The 19,644-nt window shown below is 47.4% G+C and overlaps 1 protein-coding gene across 8 annotated transcripts in view; it reads right to left on the bottom strand.

Annotated features, from left to right (window-relative positions):
• Atxn7l1 (ataxin 7 like 1) overlaps positions 1-19,644 on the bottom strand; it is a 219,487-nt gene that overhangs the window by 119,742 nt on the left and 80,101 nt on the right. The window contains exon 4 of one of the 8 annotated variants that reach the window (XM_032907635.1): positions 4,944-5,280. The exons of the other annotated variants lie outside the window; for them this stretch is intronic. Coding sequence (XP_032763526.1) covers positions 5,195-5,280 — 86 coding nt within the window. The 3' untranslated portion in view covers positions 4,944-5,194. Of the gene's footprint in view, positions 1-4,943; positions 5,281-19,644 lie in introns of those variants that run through there. 8 annotated transcript variants of the gene reach the window in all.

Raw genomic sequence — 19,644 nt, 5'->3', positions numbered from 1 at the left:
TGCTCCAGTAGGAAGCACATCTGTAATGAGTGTTGGCTCACACGATGCTCCAGGGTTCAGAACTGTATATGTTAGGTTTCATCAAACACGATTACATAATAGGAGGCTGATGCAGCGAAAACCTACAGAATCTAAACCACTACCAGACTCACCGAATGTATGGAATATAAATTATAGATGAAAGAGAGACTAAGTCTGGACATTTACTTAGGGTTTGGAGCAAGTGCTAAGATCTCCCCCTTTCTCTAATCTCAGCAGGCAGCCCCCACAAACACATTATCAGCACTTTCAAAAGGTCTTATCAAATACTGACTTAATAAAGAGACCATCTACTTAATGGTGACCTCCAGACACCCCTTAATAAGTCCAGGGCTCTACATTATATACTACTAAGCTACGGCGTTCACAAAGTGAACAAAATAAGTGGGTTGTGTCCTCCTAGGAGGTAGGGCTTTTACCATTGAAACATTAAGCACGGGGGTGGATTCTGATTTGTCGAGGGAGACAAAGAATCCCAAAATGGGAATTTGATCAAAAAAGAAAACGCAACATTCAAGGTGCTTTTCAAATTCAATAGGCTACTGAAATTATTTTTCAGATTGTTAATTGCAAGATTAGCGATGTGGGCAAGGAAAACCCTAAAACAACCAGGGAAGGGTAGGCCTAACTGGGCACAGGCAAGTATTATGTTCTTGCTTCTGTCCCGGGTTCTCCCAAGAATTGAGTTTGTCAAAGAAACCAGGCTTGCAAGGACTCCTGCCAGCTCACAGTGGAGAAAGTGTTGGGGCAGGAGTATCACAAGGGAGAAGGCAATAAATGCAAATTTGACAGGCAGACAATTTCTTTCCTGGGCTCGGGAGTTGTAAAAATGTGCTCGCAAGATTTGAGTTCTTGCTCTCAGAGTGTAGATGGCAAAAGATTTCCAACCCCAATTTTGCAATGCTCTAGGGTACAGCCAATGATTACAATGTGTGCATTTAAAACTCTCAAAGCCAGATTAATCTCAATTCCTGTTCGCTGAAAGGTCGAATAACTCTGCAAATCTCCCTCACCTTTACCTACGGTCCTGGTGCACCATTCGGAAAGATGTGCTAACCACCTCTCAGCATTTCCTCCTCTGGGCTGAGTGATTCGTCCCCTCAACCCCCTCCTCTCCTAGGAGCAGTCTCCAACTCACCAGGAATTCCAGAATTCTCTGAGCCCTTTCCTCTCCCTGGCTGCCCTCCCAGCCCTTCTCCAATCCTGTCCCTGAGCCCTGTAGTGATGTCTGCAGGGAACCCAGAGCTTATCAGGGGAATAAACCTATTAAAGCTTCTATCAGCTCACTTCTCATGCCTGGCAAGCTAGGCTAAGTGTGTCGCGTGCAGTAAGGCAGTTAATCCTCACTCGACCCCTCTGGAAAAGCATGAGCTACTCATTTTCCATCCACAGGAAGGTTTAAGCTCAAGCAGAGTCAGAGTTAGCGAAGGTGAGCTGTGCGGGGAACTCAGCTGTACGTCTGGTCCTGGAGGTTCTGAGTGACCACCTGAAACTGGAGGTTTGGCTCCCCGTTTCTGAACAAGGAAGGACTCCACAGTGCTGCATAGAGACTAGGAGGACGAATCAGGACTTACATCCCAATGCTGCTGCCCCCTGCCATGCAACCCCAGCAGCAGTCCGTCATCTGCTGGGCTTGGGTCTACACTATCCTGGGAGGCACTGGATTTTCCTGTTGACAGTGGACCAGGGCCTCGGTGCACTTTCTCACCAGCCTATGGGCATCTGTTCAGAGGCAACCACTCTGCTGATAAGGCCGAACATTTGAACACAGGGCTGTCAAGTTGAGTCCTTGATCAGGGAGATGTGTTGAAGACAGAAACACATACGAGTCTATCCTTAGATCAGCCACATGCTCTTGAGTCATCCCTGCTGAAGACGAAGAGCTGCTCCAACCTGCTTAAAAAGCCCCTCTGAAGACGGCCTCTCTTTTCAGTTCAGGCTTGAGCCCAGTGCAAGACAACTGGGCCACGGGTCACGGCAATGTTGCTCTCGGGGAGGGAGAGTGGGTTGTTATGAAGCAAGAGCACACCACACGCTTAGTCCCTTTAGCATGCTCCCCTTTCCTTCCCTGCTTCTTCATCAAATGGTGATATCCCCAGAAATCCCTAACCAGAGTCTAAAACAGTTGAGGGTGCTTGGTCTTGAGTGTTCAGCCTCCAACATTTATGAGCTAAATAAACCTGTTTTCTTTACAAGGTACCCAGACTCGGGTATTTTGTTGTAACTATAGAAAAAGGATAAAGACACCTATTAATCCACATTTTATATTACCAATCACTATGTGAAAAAAAAATATATATATACCTTTTCCTTCTGGTCTATTCTTACCTTTTTTCCCCCTCAAGAGACCTAATACAATCAAGTCTATTTGGAGTCAAGAGATTTCATGTACTTGTCACATGCTTCTTATTCGGTCATCTATGAGATGGCAGGTGTAGGGCCCATGTCCAGCCACTTAGCCTCAAGTCCAACACAGACTGAGTAGACCGGGTGCTTGGGCCTCCATGTTGTCCAAGTGGTCAATCAGAAGGGCTGGATTTAGCCATTGTGTGTGTGTGTGTGTGTGTGTGTGTGTGTGTGTGTGTCTCTGTGTGTGTGTATGTCTGTGTGTGTCTCTGTCTCTGTGTGTGTGTATGTGTATGTCTGTCTCTGTGTGTGTGTGTGTGTGTATGTCTGTGTGTGTGTATGTGTCTCTCTGTGTGTGTATCTGTGTGTGTATGTGTATGTCTGTGTGTGTGTCTCTGTCTCTGTGTGTGTGTGTGTATGTCTCTCTGTGTGTGTCTCTGTCTCTCTCTGTGTGTGTGTCTGTCTCTGTCTGTGTGTGTGTGTGTATGTGTATGTGTCCCCCCAAGACAGTGGCAGCAGTAGGGAGTAGGGTGTGACAAAGGGGGAAAAACCCTGTGGATGTGTGTGACAGGTTCTCATGTCACAAATCTCTGTCAGTCCCTACAGGCATTAATCCTACCAGAGCACAGAGAGTTAAAGATGAAACCACTCTTGAAACTGAAACCAATTACCCATGGCAATTTATTAAATACGGAAGGCTTCCAGGCCTTATTAACGTGACTGGTTAGTGCATTTCCTTAGCCTCAGACAGCCACTTCTTCACTTGTCAGCACCTGCTGGCAGCAGCTGGAGGAACGGCACCAATTTTGCTGGATGTGCAAATCAATTTGATGTCTCCCCCAAAGACAAAAATCGGTAACGTGATTAAGCTCTAATGAAGGCATGTCATGACGGCACTGACATGAAGAGGCTGAGGAGGCGTGGCCCTGAGGTCACCGGTGACTTCTTTCTGCCTGGGTTAAGTGATTTTTCTCCATCCTCTTCCCTGCCTGTCCCATCAACATGAGGCGGGGATTAGGGTCAACCAGTTTCTCCCCATCTCCTCCAAGTCTCTGGCTATTTAGCTTCCTTCTTTTGACTCACACTAGTTCCTTAACTGTTAATATGTCCATCCATCTTCCAGTCTATCCGTCCATCTGTCCACCCACCCACCCACTTATCCATCTATCCATCCAGCCATCCCTCTACCCATCCACCTGCTGATTGATCATCCATCCACCCATCCACTTAACCATCACCCATGCATCCATCCAGTAGATATTTCAGAAGGACTCAATGTACAGGCATTTAGAGAGTGACAGAGTATATTTATATCTGGTTTTACAGTCAAAAATGCTTTCGTATACATTATTTCATGAAATTATCACAATGGCCACATGAGGTGGCTGCTGTTAGCATCACAGGTTTATGGACAAGGACACAGATTCTAAAGGACCTATCACTTACTAAAACCACGTAGCCAGCAGGTGTCAGGGTCTGGACACAAATTCGGGCATTCATTCTGTTAAAAATCCCTAACAGCACTCTTCTAGAAACTGGTCTGTATAATGTTCCCAAGTGTCTCGCTGCTACTAACTAAATGCCAGGATCCAGTCAGCACACATAGGCTCGGAGGGGTGTAAACACCAAGTTTCCGCCCTCACAGAACTTGTGTCGTAGTTAAGGAAACAGACATTAGAACATATTTTCACACAATAAATATTTGTTTTCAACACATGAGGGAATACTAATCTAGATGTGAAAATTAGGGACGTTTACAAGGAGAAGTAATCACTGAGATGTGTTCTGAAGGATGAGTCAGAGTCCTGGGGGATGGAGGGATGAGAGAACGACCGTCAGGGAGGGGAAAGCATGTGCAAAGGCCCTGCGGCAGGAAGCCCCATGTGCTGAAACGTTCAGGCTAGGTGCACTGGCATACGAAAGAGAGCCTGGCACAGGCTGTGGGTTTTAGTTTTAACTTAAGGGCAAGGGGAAGCCACAAGTCACGGGAATGACACGATCAACTCTGAGTAGGATTCTGACTTTGGTGTGCAGAGTGGGTTGTAGAGGAGCGAGAGTGGAAGCAGGGAAAACAGCTGGGAGGCATTGGCAGTTGTCCAGGTGAGACATGATGGCAGCTTGGACCTGCATGGCGGTGGTGGTGGTGGTGGTGGTGGTGATAGTGGTGTTGATGTTGGTGGTAGTGGTATTGGTGGTGGTGGTGGTGGTGTTGGTGGTGGTAAGTGGTGTTGGTGGTGGTGATAGTGGTGTTGGTGTTGGTGTTGGTAGTGGTGGTGGTGGTGGTGGTGGTGGTGGTGGTGATAGTGGTGTTGGTGTTGGTAGTGGTGGTATTGGTGGTGGTGGTGGTGGTGATGGCAATGGTAGTGGTGGTGGTGATAGTGGTGTTGGTGTTGGTGTTGGTGGTAGTGGTATTGGTGGTGGTAGTGGTGGTGGTGGTGATGGCGGTGGTGGTGGTGGTAATAGTGGTGTTGATGTTGGTGGTAGTGGTATTGGTGGTGGTGGTGATAGTGGTGATGATGTTGGTGGTACTGGTATTGGTGGTGGTGGTGATAGTGGTGTTGATGTTGGTGGTAGTGGTGGTGGTGGTAGAAATGGAGAGAAGAGCCCCACAGGTGCCCCCTGCTCTGCTCAAGCCCACTTCCTGTCTAGACCCTGTCACCAGAGTGTGCTCACGAATTTGCAGTACATGGAAGCTTGTCCACAATTCAGGGCTCTCTGCTGGGGTCTCCTCTTCCAGGAAGCTTCTGCAGACAAAGCCAGTCCTGCGCGATCTTCCGGAAGCGCTGGGCGTCTTCTGCACTGCGCATGCTCACACCTGACGCTGTTCTAGGGCTTGGCGGCTCTCTGCTCCACTCCAGGAGATGCTTGCATTTCTCTTGCTGTCTTGCTTTCTCCCTTTGGAAAGTAAATGCTTTGTTGGCATTTGCTGAATGGTATCAACAGGGCGCCTCTGGAAATTACATTTGTCAATGATTGTTCATGCCATTTGCCTTCCCCCACCACATTAAACACTGGCCGCTCACATCTGTCTTCATGATCAGGTTCTAGCAAAACACATGTCCTAGCCTCCCCATTACTTCCTCTAAGCTCGTTTCCATGTTTTTTTTTTCCTAGCAGAAAGCCATTTCGGGGGAAAGGAGTGGGGTGGGGAGAGGGCAGGAGTGTAATTAAACAGGGGTGGTCTGACTGAAATTCCTATACCTTTTAATGGGGTATTTGATTAATCCTTTCTACAGGACCCATTATTCATGCTGTGATGAAATCTCATTTTATAGCTCTTAATACATGGACCCAATTTATCCACATCACATTGTATTCTAACACTTGTCACCCAAGTTATTAGCTATCTCCTCCTCAGTGGAAAACCATCAGCAAGTTTGATTAGCTTATTCCCTAGGGATGATGGGGTGATCAGAGAGACACAGAGAAGTATGGCCACCGATGACTCTGTGTCCTCAGAGCACTGCTACCCAGCACCCTTTGAAGAGAACAGGGTGATCACAGTGGACCTCCTCCAACCACAGGAGAAGCTCTCAGTAGGACCCAGGGACCTTGGTTGCAAAGGGTTGACTGTGGGTGCCCCTGGATCAGAGTCAACCTCCTAAATAAAACCATTTTTGTGTCTTCCCGATATCTTCCTCCACCAGCCAGGGTGCTCTCTTTTCCAGGACACTACCTGGGTAAGGGTTCCTGGGTAAGGGTCCACACCAGAAGAGCAGGCTGGCTGCTGGCCGCTGCTCTTCCCCAGAAGAGTCGGCTCTCTCAGCAGCCATCCCCTTCCTCCTCTCAGGAATAAGTCACAGCCATGACACTCACAAGTGCCTATGGTTCCTTCTGAACAAATCACCTTTCAGACCCAGACAGGAGGAGAAAGGGGCCTGCTTGGATCCTAGACTTTCTAGCTCCCTTCTTCCCTCAGTCAGGTTGAAGCCACGTGGTCCCAAGGGTCATAGTCCCCTTCCCTTGGGCCAAAAACCCTACCTACTGTTCTCTGAGATTCTGAGCTGGCGAGATACTGGGGAGATGTTCTTTCCCCTGAGACACGGAGCTTCATCCTCCACCCGCAATGCTCCCACCCCGTCACATGTACACGCGTGCTAGAGTTACAGAGTCATTTCTAACAAACACACAAAAGGAGAGTGGTGGTGTGTCAATCCCGAGGCCCTCTCTCCACTCTAGGGAGGGTCAACCACTGAGTTATGAGCAGTTCTGTGGAGAGGCCTGAGGTACTGAGAGCAAGGAACGGAGGCCTCCTGCCAACACCCAAGGATGTGCGCCATCAAGGGAACGGGTGTCCGACTTTGGTCACATCTTCAGCTGACAGGTTGATAGTGACCTCAGGAGAGACCCGGAGCCAGAATCGCTTAACTCTCTGACCCACAGACGTGTCTGTGATCATACATTTTTTCAACACTCCTCACTGTTAAATGTTGGTAATACTTGTTATACAGCCATAGGACACTCATACACACTGTCTGCCTCAGAGGAGGGTCCTCGATGGTGTCTTTGTTAAGTTCCACATCATCTCCCTTATGCTCAGGAAGCCTGATCTTTGTCGTACTTCTGTCCCTGGCCTCTCCAGTGTATCCACACATCCCCACAGCCTCCCAAGAAGAGGATGGAGGGAGGCGCTCCCCGAGACCTGGGCTTGGAACCCCACCTCCTTGTTGGTCATCCAGAGTGAGACCTGGTATTAGGAGAATGACTTTCTGTACAGGGCAGCCTTCTTTGGGCCACAAAACTCCCTCTTGTTTCTGAATCCCAGGGCCAAATGACATCAGTCAGGCCCACAGCCAAATGAAAAGATTTACAAACCATATGTTCCCTTTAGTTACTGCAGGCTCCTCTCCTGCATAGCCTTTCTCGGCACGTGCGGTGTCCGAGAAGGTCGAGTCTTCTTTTGACTTTGCAGTTAAATGCATGGGACACAGGGTAGCGGTTCCAGAGGGACGGAGATGTAATTGGACTTACATGGTGAAAGGTGGACACTACACTCCAGCTGACCTAGCTTCGTTCTGCCAGCACAGACTGTCATGAGGGAGGTGGCACCTGGCTCTCCATCGCTTCTAGCATACGAGGGGCAAAACACAGTTTGTGTTTATCACTCGCCACTCCGTGAGTGTGTGCACACATTTGTGTGTTTCCTGTATCCTGGGCCAGTCTCCAACACAAAGCAAACGGAAGATGAACTTGAACTTCTGACCTTTCTGCTTCCAACTCCTGCAGTGCTGAGTCTGAACCCAGAGCCTTGCAAGCAAGTATTCTCTCAACCAAGCCACATCCCCAGCCCACAAGATGTATTTTCTGGTGAAAAACAAGCAAAAAACCAAATCAAACAAACAAACAAAACCAAGGTGCTTTTCCAATTGACATCCCAGGGATTTTGTTTTTTGTTTTTTTGTTTTTTTTTTTAATACAAAACCTACCTCTGCTCTGAGAGGCATGTACTTAGAGAACCTGGAAAGGGAAGAAGGCACCTGAGTAGTAAAGTCCCCTCAAAGCACGGCCTTCAGGCCAGAGGTCCCCGTGTCAGTAGGACCTTGCTAGACAACGTGCACACTTTCATATCACACTGGTGGAAAGGCAAACTCAAGGTGGGGCTTAGGGGTTCGCTCTCACCAGCTGGACTGTGTATTCTGAAGCTCATCTCCGGGTGAACAGCCTAACTGAAAGGACCAGACATTAAATTATTCAGTCCCCCATTCATTCCTTCAGAAGACAGTGATGGAGTGCCTACTACGCCGACGATGAGCTCCAGGGCAGCGACAAGACAGTAAGGAATGCCTTCCTCAAGTCTGCACTGTCTTCCTTCTCTGGCTTTATGACAAAGCCTGTCAAGATTGGGGAAATCCAAGGATGCAAATCCAGGGCTGGAAGTCATGGAAAAGTCTTTCAATGCATGGGAGGCCCACCAAATCTATCCCCTATGACCATCCTGTCAATACAAGTAGCCTTTCTAGAGTCGGTAGATAGGCCTGGCACAGCTGTTTCAGCATGTTAAGATAAAAAAAAAAAGAAGAAAAATTGCATGACTCTGTCACACATGATGATTCTAGCATATGTGAAATACACAACCTCTTTAAGGACCCACTGTGGTTCACGTTTTGGTTCATCTTTTAATAAACTAGCTTTGCTGGTTCCCTACCTTCCAGGAAGTAGGAGTTTGCCTCTCTTTTTCTTCCAGTCTAAATGGAATCTGACAGACGAGATGCCTGGTGTGCTTCCTATACTGGGGTTCGAATCTCCTACCTCCACCCTCCCCCCATTCTACTGGTAGTTACAGCAAAGACAGACTCAGTCTATGAAGAGCAGAGGCACAAGAGTCAGGGCCAGCAAATTCAGACTCAGAGAGAGATCGCATGTGCACCAATGGCCCAGCAACACACAGCCCTTTGATGTGAGCACAAGGCCTGCGTGCCTAACTAAACTCCTGTACCACTCAGCCCTCTCTCCCTTACAGGGGTACCACACACTGGCCACGCAGAGATTAGAAATTAGCCCAGAGGCCTTAGCATCTATCTCCCTGAGAATAACCAGTGTCTTTTTTAACGTAGCCCCGGGTTCTAAAGTCTGTGGGGTTTGCGTAGAAAACCTCTTGGTATCTTTCAAGATGCTCTAGAGGTTGCAACTGGATTGAACTGAAGCACATCCCGCCTAACCCAGGCAGCTTTCCTTAATCAAGGCTTTCTTAAAACAGAAAGTCCAACCCCTCTCTATCTAATTCGGGAGCGCTCGTTGGCTTTTGCTGAGACGTTGATTTGATTAGTAACATTCTGTGGAACCACAGACATGAGACATGGAGCTCACGAACTGATGATTCACTGGAGGGCTCTGAGATGAGAAGGACCCACCGAAGGCGCACTGGAGGCTGGGAGATTCTGAGAAAGCATCTCTGCCTATGTAAACGGGGCAAGCAATGAAGAGATCTGCTTACGGCTACAGTCGTGAAGCCAGGACCACCCCACAGGTACCCTCTACACAGAACACTGCTGAGAGTAGCTGCTTCTGCATTTGGACGCCCATATGCCACCTCATTTATCTACCTGTGACAGGGACAGTGCTGGGAGAGAATCTAAGAGATGACAAATTGCTTCTGGTTTTAAAGGAACCGTTCAGGCTGGGTGCATGCCCAGGGGGACTAGGTCTTGTGCCAAGAGCCAACATTTCCTCCCATTGTATGACCACATTTTGGCAAACACCCTCCAGCAAATGACTGGTGTCTCCTTTCACCAATGGATGGTAAGCTCTGTGAGTCTGACACGCCAACTTCCTAACCATGTGTGCAGCAGAGGGCGGCCCTACCCTACACGGTACAAGGGGAGGAGCAAGGAATGAAGCAAGAGTTCTACAAGATGGGAGTTTTCTCTGCTGGAGAAAGGCAGATAGAAGGGGACTGGTTTGCAGGATTCCAGAGCTCAGAGAGATACAGTATCAGTCAACGACTCTGAGAAAAACGGACTGGCAAGAAATAAGTAGTAAATAGATCTCCAGGATGCTGGCTCCTAGAATCTACTTCTGGGCACACAGGTACCCCTAAGCATCTAACATCCCTGAAACAAGAAGGAAATTCATTGAGGTTTCAGTATGGTCTGTCTGAACAAAACAGCTCTCTCACCACTCTTCTCTAGACAGCCAGTGGGTCATCAGAGCCAGCATATGCAGCCCCGTCCTTCCTGTCTTTGCAAAGAACACACTGCTTTTACTTATAGTAAAAAAAATCTAAAGTCTGTGGGGGCTGGCTAGAATACCTTGCATCTGTTAAGCCTCTAGAGATGTGTTTCAATTAGCCACATTACCTGTGTGTCAACCTCTACCATGAGTGGGAACTCACCAGGCCAGACAAAGGCCTCCTCACCATGCTCCTGTGCCCCAATAGCAGCCCTTCTTCTTTTCTAACCACTTACTCTCTCTTTCAGGATACCTTTATGGGACAGGTTCTATAGTAGTCCCATATTATAGATGAGAAAACTGAGGCATAGAAAGGTTGAAGGATTGGCAGAAGTCACTTAGACATGTCAGAGACCAAATCAAGCCTAGGTAAGCATTGTAGCTAGAGAGTCAGGCTCTTTCCTAATCCCGTGCCTGTCTCTCTAACCTAATGCCCTTCATACACTGCAGCTGGTGCCCTGAAGAACACTGGCTGACGAGCGTCTCCCCTGCCACTCCTCCCAACCCTGTAGAAGCCAGGGGTGCTGGGCTTTAATACAGAGCCTTCAGTGTGCAAAGACACTCATCCCCAGGCTTCTATTCCTACAGTCAAGCCAGACTGCAGAACGTCATTCTGTGTTTGTCTGAGCATTCCACCATGCAGCCAGAGACAGCCTCATAGATGGGCTCTGTTCGCCGCTCTCCCCAGCCCAGCATCTGCACCCTCCCTTCCCGCTGCCAGTCTCTGCCCATGCTCCTGCAGCCAGCAACCGATGTTTCCCGTCTAACCTCATTATATATTTCATCTAAAGATGCCTCCACGCGGCAGCAAGGCATATTTTTAGCACAAGCTACATGCCAAGGCAACTTCAAATTTATCATTTCTAATAATAACCGTGGAGCAGAATCACAGCACCCATTCCACAAATGGGCAAACAGAGGCGGGAGGCTCCCGCAAGGTCACGGAGGCTCAAATTGCCAAGTCTCTCTGTCATACACAACCCTCTCCCTGGATTGCTTCCTTCTAACTTCCTGTTTAGCAAACTCATCCGAGGCCCGGGAACGAGAGTGTGGTCGAGATGGGGATATATCTGTGTTTGAGCTGGGGCTTCAGAATACTAACTATCCGCTCAGGCTCTGCTGGCAGGGCTGCTGACGCCTAGCTTTCTGCAAACCCTTTCTCACTACTAGGTCCACATGCACAAAGCACTCACTTGGCACTTCAGTTTGCATCTTCCTCCCATCACCCAGGCGTCCTCGTGGCTAATCAGCGCGGTAAAAGAATTTACTCTCCCAGCAGAACCTAACCAACTGCCTGCTCCAGTGCCCGCTAAAACGCCTGTGAGACTTAGGTTCCGATGGCATCTCCGGGCTAGGAGATGAAGGGATAGATCAGAACCTCTAGGCAGACCAGAGCTTCCTCCAGTCTCACACCACTGGAGAGTTTTTCTCGTGGTTACTACGGAGAGCTCAGATTTCCTATGAAGGAGTGAGGCCTAAGCTGGAGAGATGGCTCCTTTGTTGCATTAGAAACTGTGAACTGGAAAACTTCCCTAAAGGCAAGCATCTGCCTCCTGGAGTGGGGGCTGGTGCTTCTGCTATTGCTGTGCTTTCTGTTCACGGAAAGGAGGTGGTTAATAGTGGGATGAGAGTTCTAGGCTCAGTGTGACCTTAGCCTCTGTCCTTCCTTTCTCTTTCTGTTTTCCCTTGGAGCTTCAAAATCAGCAAAGCTACCACCCCCAGGTGTGCTTCCCGAGTTCCTCTGCAAGTCCAAATGTGCGGACTGAGGAAGAGTGCCTGCGTACACACAGCAAGATGCTGTGGCAATGCAAGGGCCTCCTAAAGGTTGGCAGACACTCGGCGGCGGCAGCGAGCACACAGGTGGCTCGCGGCTGTTTTCAGAGGAGCTATTTGCATGGAGGCACTGCTGAGAGAGACAGGAGTGTGACCATGGAGGACGGCATCTGTGTCACAGCCCAGCATGTTGCCCAGCACATCTTGGGTGCTCAGAAACGAGAGGATAATCAAAGACTGCAGCTTAAGGACTTCCTTCTGTTTGTTGGGGGTGGGGTGGGGGTGAGGGGCAGAAAGACTACTTCCCTTTTGGGGAAAAAGAGTGAATTGCTGGAAATTGAGACCTGGGCAAAGAGGGTCATTCTACCTGGGTGTCCTACCTGAATATGTATTATGTGTCAGCGCATCAGCAAACAACGAAAAATAATCTGAATGGAGAGGCTCTGGGTTCCCAAGAGTGTCTCCCCTTTATCTAACCCCTCTTTTGTGTCCATTCATTGCCCTTTCCCTGGTTGACATCCTTCAACAGTTCAACAGAATCACACCTCTTTTCTCTTCCCTGCATCAGATTATCACCCAAAATAATTCCCTGATCCGTACAGGTGGCTTCCTGCCTCGACTACAACACCTCTAACAGCGCAGCACACACCGTGTAAGGCTGTGACTTGTAACTGGCTTTTCCACTTAGGATCCACACAGGTACTCTGGGAAGGCTCAGCAGAAACATACCTGTACCACAGCACTGCCACCTAGATGTAGACCCAACTTGGTGTGCATGGCAGCAAAGTGACAGTTGGGGCCAGGAGGCCATCTAACTGATCAGGGAATGCCCCCTTGAAACTTGGGCAGCATACGCCTGCCCGGGCCAATTCAATATTCATAAGTGGGAAGTGGAGGTCACATTCGCTATTTGCCGCGGCGAATGGCTGAAACAGTTGTACATGCAGCGCTGCCCTCACGGCTGTAAATTACAGAAGATTAACCTTAAGCCTGATGCTGCCCTTGAGCCTCGACAGCTGAGCCCTATAAATGGATTCCTGTTAAGGGAAGGGAGTCTTGTCCCTGGTTACTATTTAAAAGTGTGTCTCTATTAAAAGCTTGTCTTAAACATACATTTACCAGGCAGCCTGCCCCAGCCTTAAGCAAGCACTTCCTGGGGCACTGACGGGTGGAGTGCCATCAAAAGACACAGCCTTGACCTTAGCTGAGGCGGGAATGGATGCAGAGGGAAGGCAGAGTTCTGGATGAACACTCACTTTCTGTCAGTGGCACATGGGCTGGAAGGGGGGCAGTGGCGATTCGGCCAAACATAGAGACCTTCAAAGATAAAATTATGTCAAACCCCAAACCACTGCACAAAGTTTCGTCTGGTGACGAGGATCTGGGAAGCATCAGGGAACTTTTACCTAGAGCTAAAACCCCCAAGTTTCGTAACTGTAGTTAGCTCTCCCAGTCCTGGCTCCTTAAAGTGAAGTCTTCGGAGCAAAAGCACCATCATCTGAGGGACGTACTGCTGAGTTAGAATCAGTGTTCTAACATGATTCTGCGTGCGTCTGTATGTGCATTCAGGGTAGAGATGCTAGGACAGGAAGAGCCTTTCCCATAGTCCCACTATAAATCACGGCAAACAACCGATCTGATTATGAAATAGGCCCCTAGCAGTGGACCTTAGGATGCTGGGTTCCGCTTTAAGGATACAATTTAAAAGGACCTTGAGAGATAAGTTTTTATGGGATATGAACGAATGAGTGCATCACTCTAAACTTGAGAGATGTCCCAAACAAGTCAAGGTATAAAACACTGTTGCAGGATATGTGATCACACTGTGAGCCCCAAGACTGTGTTGTTTACTGAAAAAAAATAAAAATCTGTTTCTAGTTGTGGTGTGGCTCAACCCTTCCCTCACATCTTTAATCCCTCTGGCTGGAATACAGACATGCTCTTTTTTTTTTTTTTTTTTTGAAACAACTTTTTTTTTTTTTTTTTTTTTTTATTAACTTGAGTATTTCTCATATACATTTTGTTATTCCCTTTCACGGTTTCCGGCAAACATCCCCCCCCCTCCCCTTCCCCTTATGGGTGTCCCCTCCCCACCCTCCCCCCACACAGACATGCTCTTAATACACACCTTTAATCACAAACAACGGAGGTCAAGTTAGTCTGTAGAAGGAAGCATCCATGTTTGAAAGTGATGTCTAATGGAGTAGCAGACAAAGTGATGCATCAGAGAAAGATGTGACAGAATAGGATGTGCCCAACTCTCATGAGAACAGACAGGAAACAGAGGCTACTTAAGAGAGAGCAGGACAGAGAGAGAAAAGGGAAGGGGGAAGGTTTACTGGGACAGTTTTACAGAGAGAACAAACTAAACACAGGTAACGACAGAACAAGTCCGAGAGTGAGGAGGAGCCAGCAGATTAGAACAGAGGCCACAGTTAGTACGAGGCCAAGGAGAGCACTTCAGTCAGAAATTGAAAGACACTGGGTTAATCAGTTGCATTGAAGAGAAGTTGGAGCCTGAACAGCTGAATTAAACCAGCTAACAAGAGTTTAGAAGAAACAAGAAAGGGTGACCTTATTCAGAAGTAAGTCTCAGGCGCTGAAAACATTCTAGGCCTAGATTAGCTTATATGGAAACTAGAAGCTTCCAGGACTAGACCTAGGTTAAAGATGGAGGCAGTAAGCCCCCAACAGGACAACTACAACAGGAAAATTAAAGCTACATTTACAAAACACAGTGAATTAGCAAAGAGTTCCACATTAATAACTATGTCTCCCATCCAGTTTGACAATTCACTGCCTATGTTTTCAGTTGTAATTAGCAGTTCATTCTTAGAGGTAAAGTATACAGACACCTTTGTGTTGTTTGAGAATACACAGATCCTGTGTAGGCTTACTACTTATTAGGAAAAAACCTATAGTTCAATATGAATGATAAAACATAATAACCACTAAATAAATAGAAATTTTAAAATGAAATATAAAATACAGGGGCAGATAAAAAGTGAGATAAATGAATACAAATTAAAAGAAAAAATAAGTACAAATATATTAAACAATCACAATAAATGTAAATGGCTAAAACTTACCTATTAAAAGACACTGTTAGATGGGCCTCTTTTAAGAGCTAAATGTATAGCCTAGAGGAGGAACAACTGAAACAAAATGACATAAAAAATTAAAAAAAAAGGACTGGATGGAGATGAATGAGGTAATTACATATTAACCAAAAGATGATTGGATAGCAGCGTTGTTCAGATAAAACAGAACCAAAGGCAAATTAGTGGGTTCTAAGACACCAACCACTAGAAAGATTTAACTTGAGGTTATAAACACTTTACCAAACAGCCTCAAAACTCTAAAGCAAAGCCATCAGAGTTACAGGAAAGAGTAGCATTTTACGACCCACCACAGGAGATTAATATCAGCTCCTCTCCCAGAAACTGTAGTGTGAGTAGGCAAAAATACAGGGAGGACACACAAGATGCGAATAAAATAACAAGTATACTTAACCCTACACCCAAATGAGAGCTTTGTACATTTTTCCAGTCACACAGGAGACATTTATAGAAGCTGCCCCTAGTCTTGCTAATCTCTATGAAAGTATACAGTACATTATAAACAGAATAGCATAGACAATACTCTTGGGCCACCACAAATTAAACTAGACATCAAGAATAAAACAATACTAAGATAATCCCCCTCATTCCTTTTATGACTGAAAACTAAAACCACACATACAAATTATCAGTTGGCAGCAGAGTGACTTTGTTCTGTGTGGTCTAGTTGCTATGAGACTAGGTTAATTTACATGGTATTTATCAGTTGTATCACAAGAAACAGGAAACTCAGATCTTTATAGCTTCACTATTTTGACATTAAACTAAATTCTAGCCCAAAAGGAAGGTGAAGCACCTGACTCCTAAAGAGGAAAGAAAAATCACAACCTCGTCCTACAGCACAAGAAGCTATGTTCTCCAGACTGTGTCCTATTTAGACATACCATACTCAATATGTCTCACTAATCCTGGTTGGACAATCATATTGTTTGTCCAGTCTGGCACCTGGGGAAAGGAGTCATTCAACTAATTGTGCATCTTATAATTAACGCCATCCTGGAATCAAGAAAATACTATAGTTAACAATTTGTATGGTTTGTTCTGTCACAGAGCTAAGACCTTCTGAAGAATAAATGAGGAATAGTCGCCAGAGGCTCATACATTTGAACGCTATGTCACCAGAGAGTGGTACTACTTGACAGGGATTAGGAGGTGTGGCCTTGCCGGAGGAATGTGTGTTACTGTGGGTGGGCTCTGGGGTTTCAAAAGCCCAAACCAGTCCCAGTGTTCTCTTTATCTGTTGTCCGTGGATCTGGATGTAGAACTCTCAATTCCTTCTCCAGCACCACGTTGCCCTGTGCCCACCATGCTGATAATGGGCTAAACTTCTGAAACTGTAAGCCAGCCCCAATTAAGTGTTTTCCTTTATAATAGTTGCCGTGGTCACGGTGTCTCTTCACAGCGATAGAACAGTGACTGAGTCAGCTGCATAGACATACACAGGAAACACACAGCACCCTGTGACTCAGAGAAGAGGGCACCTGTCCACGAAATTACTGCAAGCAGCCCAAATCAGACGGATGGCTTCTTCTTACAAAGATATTGCCCGCCCAACACAATTCCAGTGCCAGCCACAGTTAGCCAAATATTTTAAAAAAAACACAGCTGGAGTGGAGGTGTATTTTAGTGGTTACCTGTCTACCCAGCATGCACAAAGTCCTGGATTTCATCCCCAGCAAACACACACACACACACACACACACACACACACACACACACACACACACACACAGAAGCACACACGCACACTCCAAGGGAAGGAGGGAGAGGAGATAGATAGATAGATAGATAGATAGATAGATAGATAGATAGATAGATAGATAGATAATAGAAAGAATCCAAACTTTACAAAAAGGATGAATGTAGAATTACATTATATGAGTGACAGAACTGCAAGTTCTGTGGACACGTTGGGTGATGAGTGGACAAAGAAGACAAGAATCATCCAAAACTGTCCAGAATATGCACTAGGTAGTAAAGGTCTTGCTGTTTTCCGTGGACCACATGGACAGAGCAGGGAGGCTCTCAGGGAGCAGCCCCATCCACTCTTGGCCTCCCCACTGGTCTTCAAGCCTCTCTCTGCACTTCCCTCTTTCTATCACCCTCTTCAGAGAACAAAGGCTGAGCATGAGAACTGGAGATTCCTTATCAACAGACTTCTGAGTCCCACCTGGTAAACATCACAGGCCCTAAGAGTACGGCAGGGGGCTTGGCTTAAGAGGCAGAATCTTAACAGAGCCCCTGTCCACCTACACGGGCCACATTCTATCATGTGAACCTGGAAACAGTGCTACCACTAGGATGACACTAGATACCACCAGACCTGGCAACTAAGTGGGTCAGCGGGTTAGGGCTCAGCCAGCGCAAGCTTCATGCTAATTGGACTTACGCCAGAAGGCCCTCTAGTTAGGAAGCTTATCTTCTGTGAGAAAGGACTCATTCTAGAAGGTTGTAAATTAAGCCAAGGATGTCACTCACAGAGACGAGCAGAAAACCTCTTCAGAGGTGCCTTAGCAAAATGCACCCCTGGAAAAAGTTCAGGAAGAAATGATGCGTGGGGGTTGGGGGAGAGCTAAGTGTCAATAATGCAAATAAACAAATATATGGCAAGGGTAGTCAACTCCATCTTCAGCAAGAATCTGTGGTTCCAGTGCTGTAGGACAAAGACTACAGCTGCTTGCTCTGGAACAGAATTATGATTAATTCCATGGGAAGTGGGATTCATCAGTGAAATTGCTGACTTGCTCTTTCACAGTTCCTCTCCCCATTTGCATTCCCCCCTGGACCCATTTATTTCCCGAGTGTCTTCTGTGCAGCCCTCCCCAGTCTGCACTCACTTCCCAGAAGTGCCTGCCTGGGAAAGAGCATCGGGAAGGTCCCCGCACAACCAGGAACTCTGGCGCCACCTTGAGTCTAGGAGGCCCTTCTCGGTGATGTGCCCCCGTTAGCCTTCCCCAGGGCGCCAAGAAAGGCAAACCTGCCATCCAAAACGTTCTCACACTGGATTCCAGACAAGAAGGCCTGGAAGGCTCGGCTGCACCGAGGAAGCCAGTCTGCATATGGTATCTGGTATATAATGTTCCTGGAAGAAGCAGTCGGTGATCTCACCAGAAGAGAGCAGACTGTGGAGTGTTGCAGATGAGCCATGAGTGAGATTCTGACACCTCACATGAGTGAGGTGACAATCGTGTATAACCGTGACCTTCTGCTCACAAAGTACAGTGCACATGGCTGGAAGGATGGAGATCTCTCACCACAGAGAGACCCCTGTCCAGGACGAAACAGTCTTTACCAGAGGAAGACGAGCTTGCCTTTGGGAGCACATTATTAGGGCAAAGACGCATTATTGGTAGAGCTGTTGTACGTACGGATGCATTTAGTAAGAATGACCGATTCCGTCGTGACACGGATATTCTCTTTGCTTGTCACTTTAAAACACTAACAGCTGCTTTGTGGCTCTAGGAGGCAAGTCTGGCACCACTTCCCGAGGACGTGTGCCCAGCAAATCTTGCTTTCTGTTTACTGACTTGGTCTTTCAGGAAAGGGACATTGGGAAGTGCCGCTGCGTGCATCGCCGAGGACGGGGACAATTCCGAAACGACCTTTTGAAGCAGCACTGGCAACTTCTGCTTGGATTGAAATAAAGCAACGACTGTTACCCTAATTCGGCACCGAGGAACGGAGTGTAAGGGAGCAGCCGCACTGTGCGGATGTGCCAGGGATGAGTCAGAAGCCAGGGGTCACATTACAGCACAGAGCCCTCCAGAAACCAGCTGTGGCCACAGATCAAAGCAGTGGCTCCCAGCACTTGCTGGGAACGGAACGGATGCCTGTCCTGCGTCAGCCTTTCCAACTGTATCTGAACAGAGACAGCTCTCTCAAGTAGCGGATCTTCTAACGGGTTGTACTTGCTGGCCTGGACAAGCTGGCTTCCCTTCTTCTGAGATTCATTTGAAAACCAAATCTACTGAGCACTAACTTTATAAATCCAGCACTTACTGTGTTAACTCGGGGAACTTAATTTTTTTTTTTTATTACATGACTGATTGGTTTGGTATGGGTGTGTGCACCCACACCATGTCTGGAGCATGTCTGGAGGTCAGAGAACAACGTCTGGAGTCCTTCTTCCACCGTGTGAGTTCCTGGAACTAAACTTCAGTCGTGAGGCTTCGAGGCAAGAGCTTTTACCCAGTGAGTCATGCTGTAGCCTCAAGGGGATCTAACAGTGACCACAACAGAGTTCCTGGTGCCTGGACATTCCTAGTCTCATGTGTGGGTATGCACACGAGTGCATGTGTGTATGCCTGCGCTAGAAGAGAAGTATTTGCAGTCGCCAACTAACGCTGCGAAACAGAGGGTGCCGTGAGCACTCTGATTTGAGATTGGAGAAATCCTTTCTTTCACTATCTCCCTGTTTATCACAAACGCGTGCGAGGATCTACCAAAAGCCAACGAATGTGCTCCATGCTGGGACTCACAGATGTGAAGGCACTGGACCTGCCCCCAGCAACTCCCTGTCCAGCACAGGGACTGCAGAGGAGGCCAGAGACAGAGGTGCCAGACGACAGTTTGACTGGGTGGCTCACCACAACACAGAGCAAATACTTAGGGTGCTCCAACCTAAAAAAGACCAACCTGTGGCTGGTATAAGTATAAAGCCCCCTGCACCTAGGGATAAACATACCAGGAAAAATAAAGG

Source organism: Rattus rattus, chromosome 7 (assembly GCF_011064425.1).
Source record: "Rattus rattus isolate New Zealand chromosome 7, Rrattus_CSIRO_v1, whole genome shotgun sequence".
In the NCBI taxonomy this organism is placed as follows: domain Eukaryota; kingdom Metazoa; phylum Chordata; class Mammalia; order Rodentia; family Muridae; genus Rattus; species Rattus rattus.
Note: the sequence above shows the minus strand (reverse complement) of the source record. Positions and strands in the feature narration are given on the sequence as shown.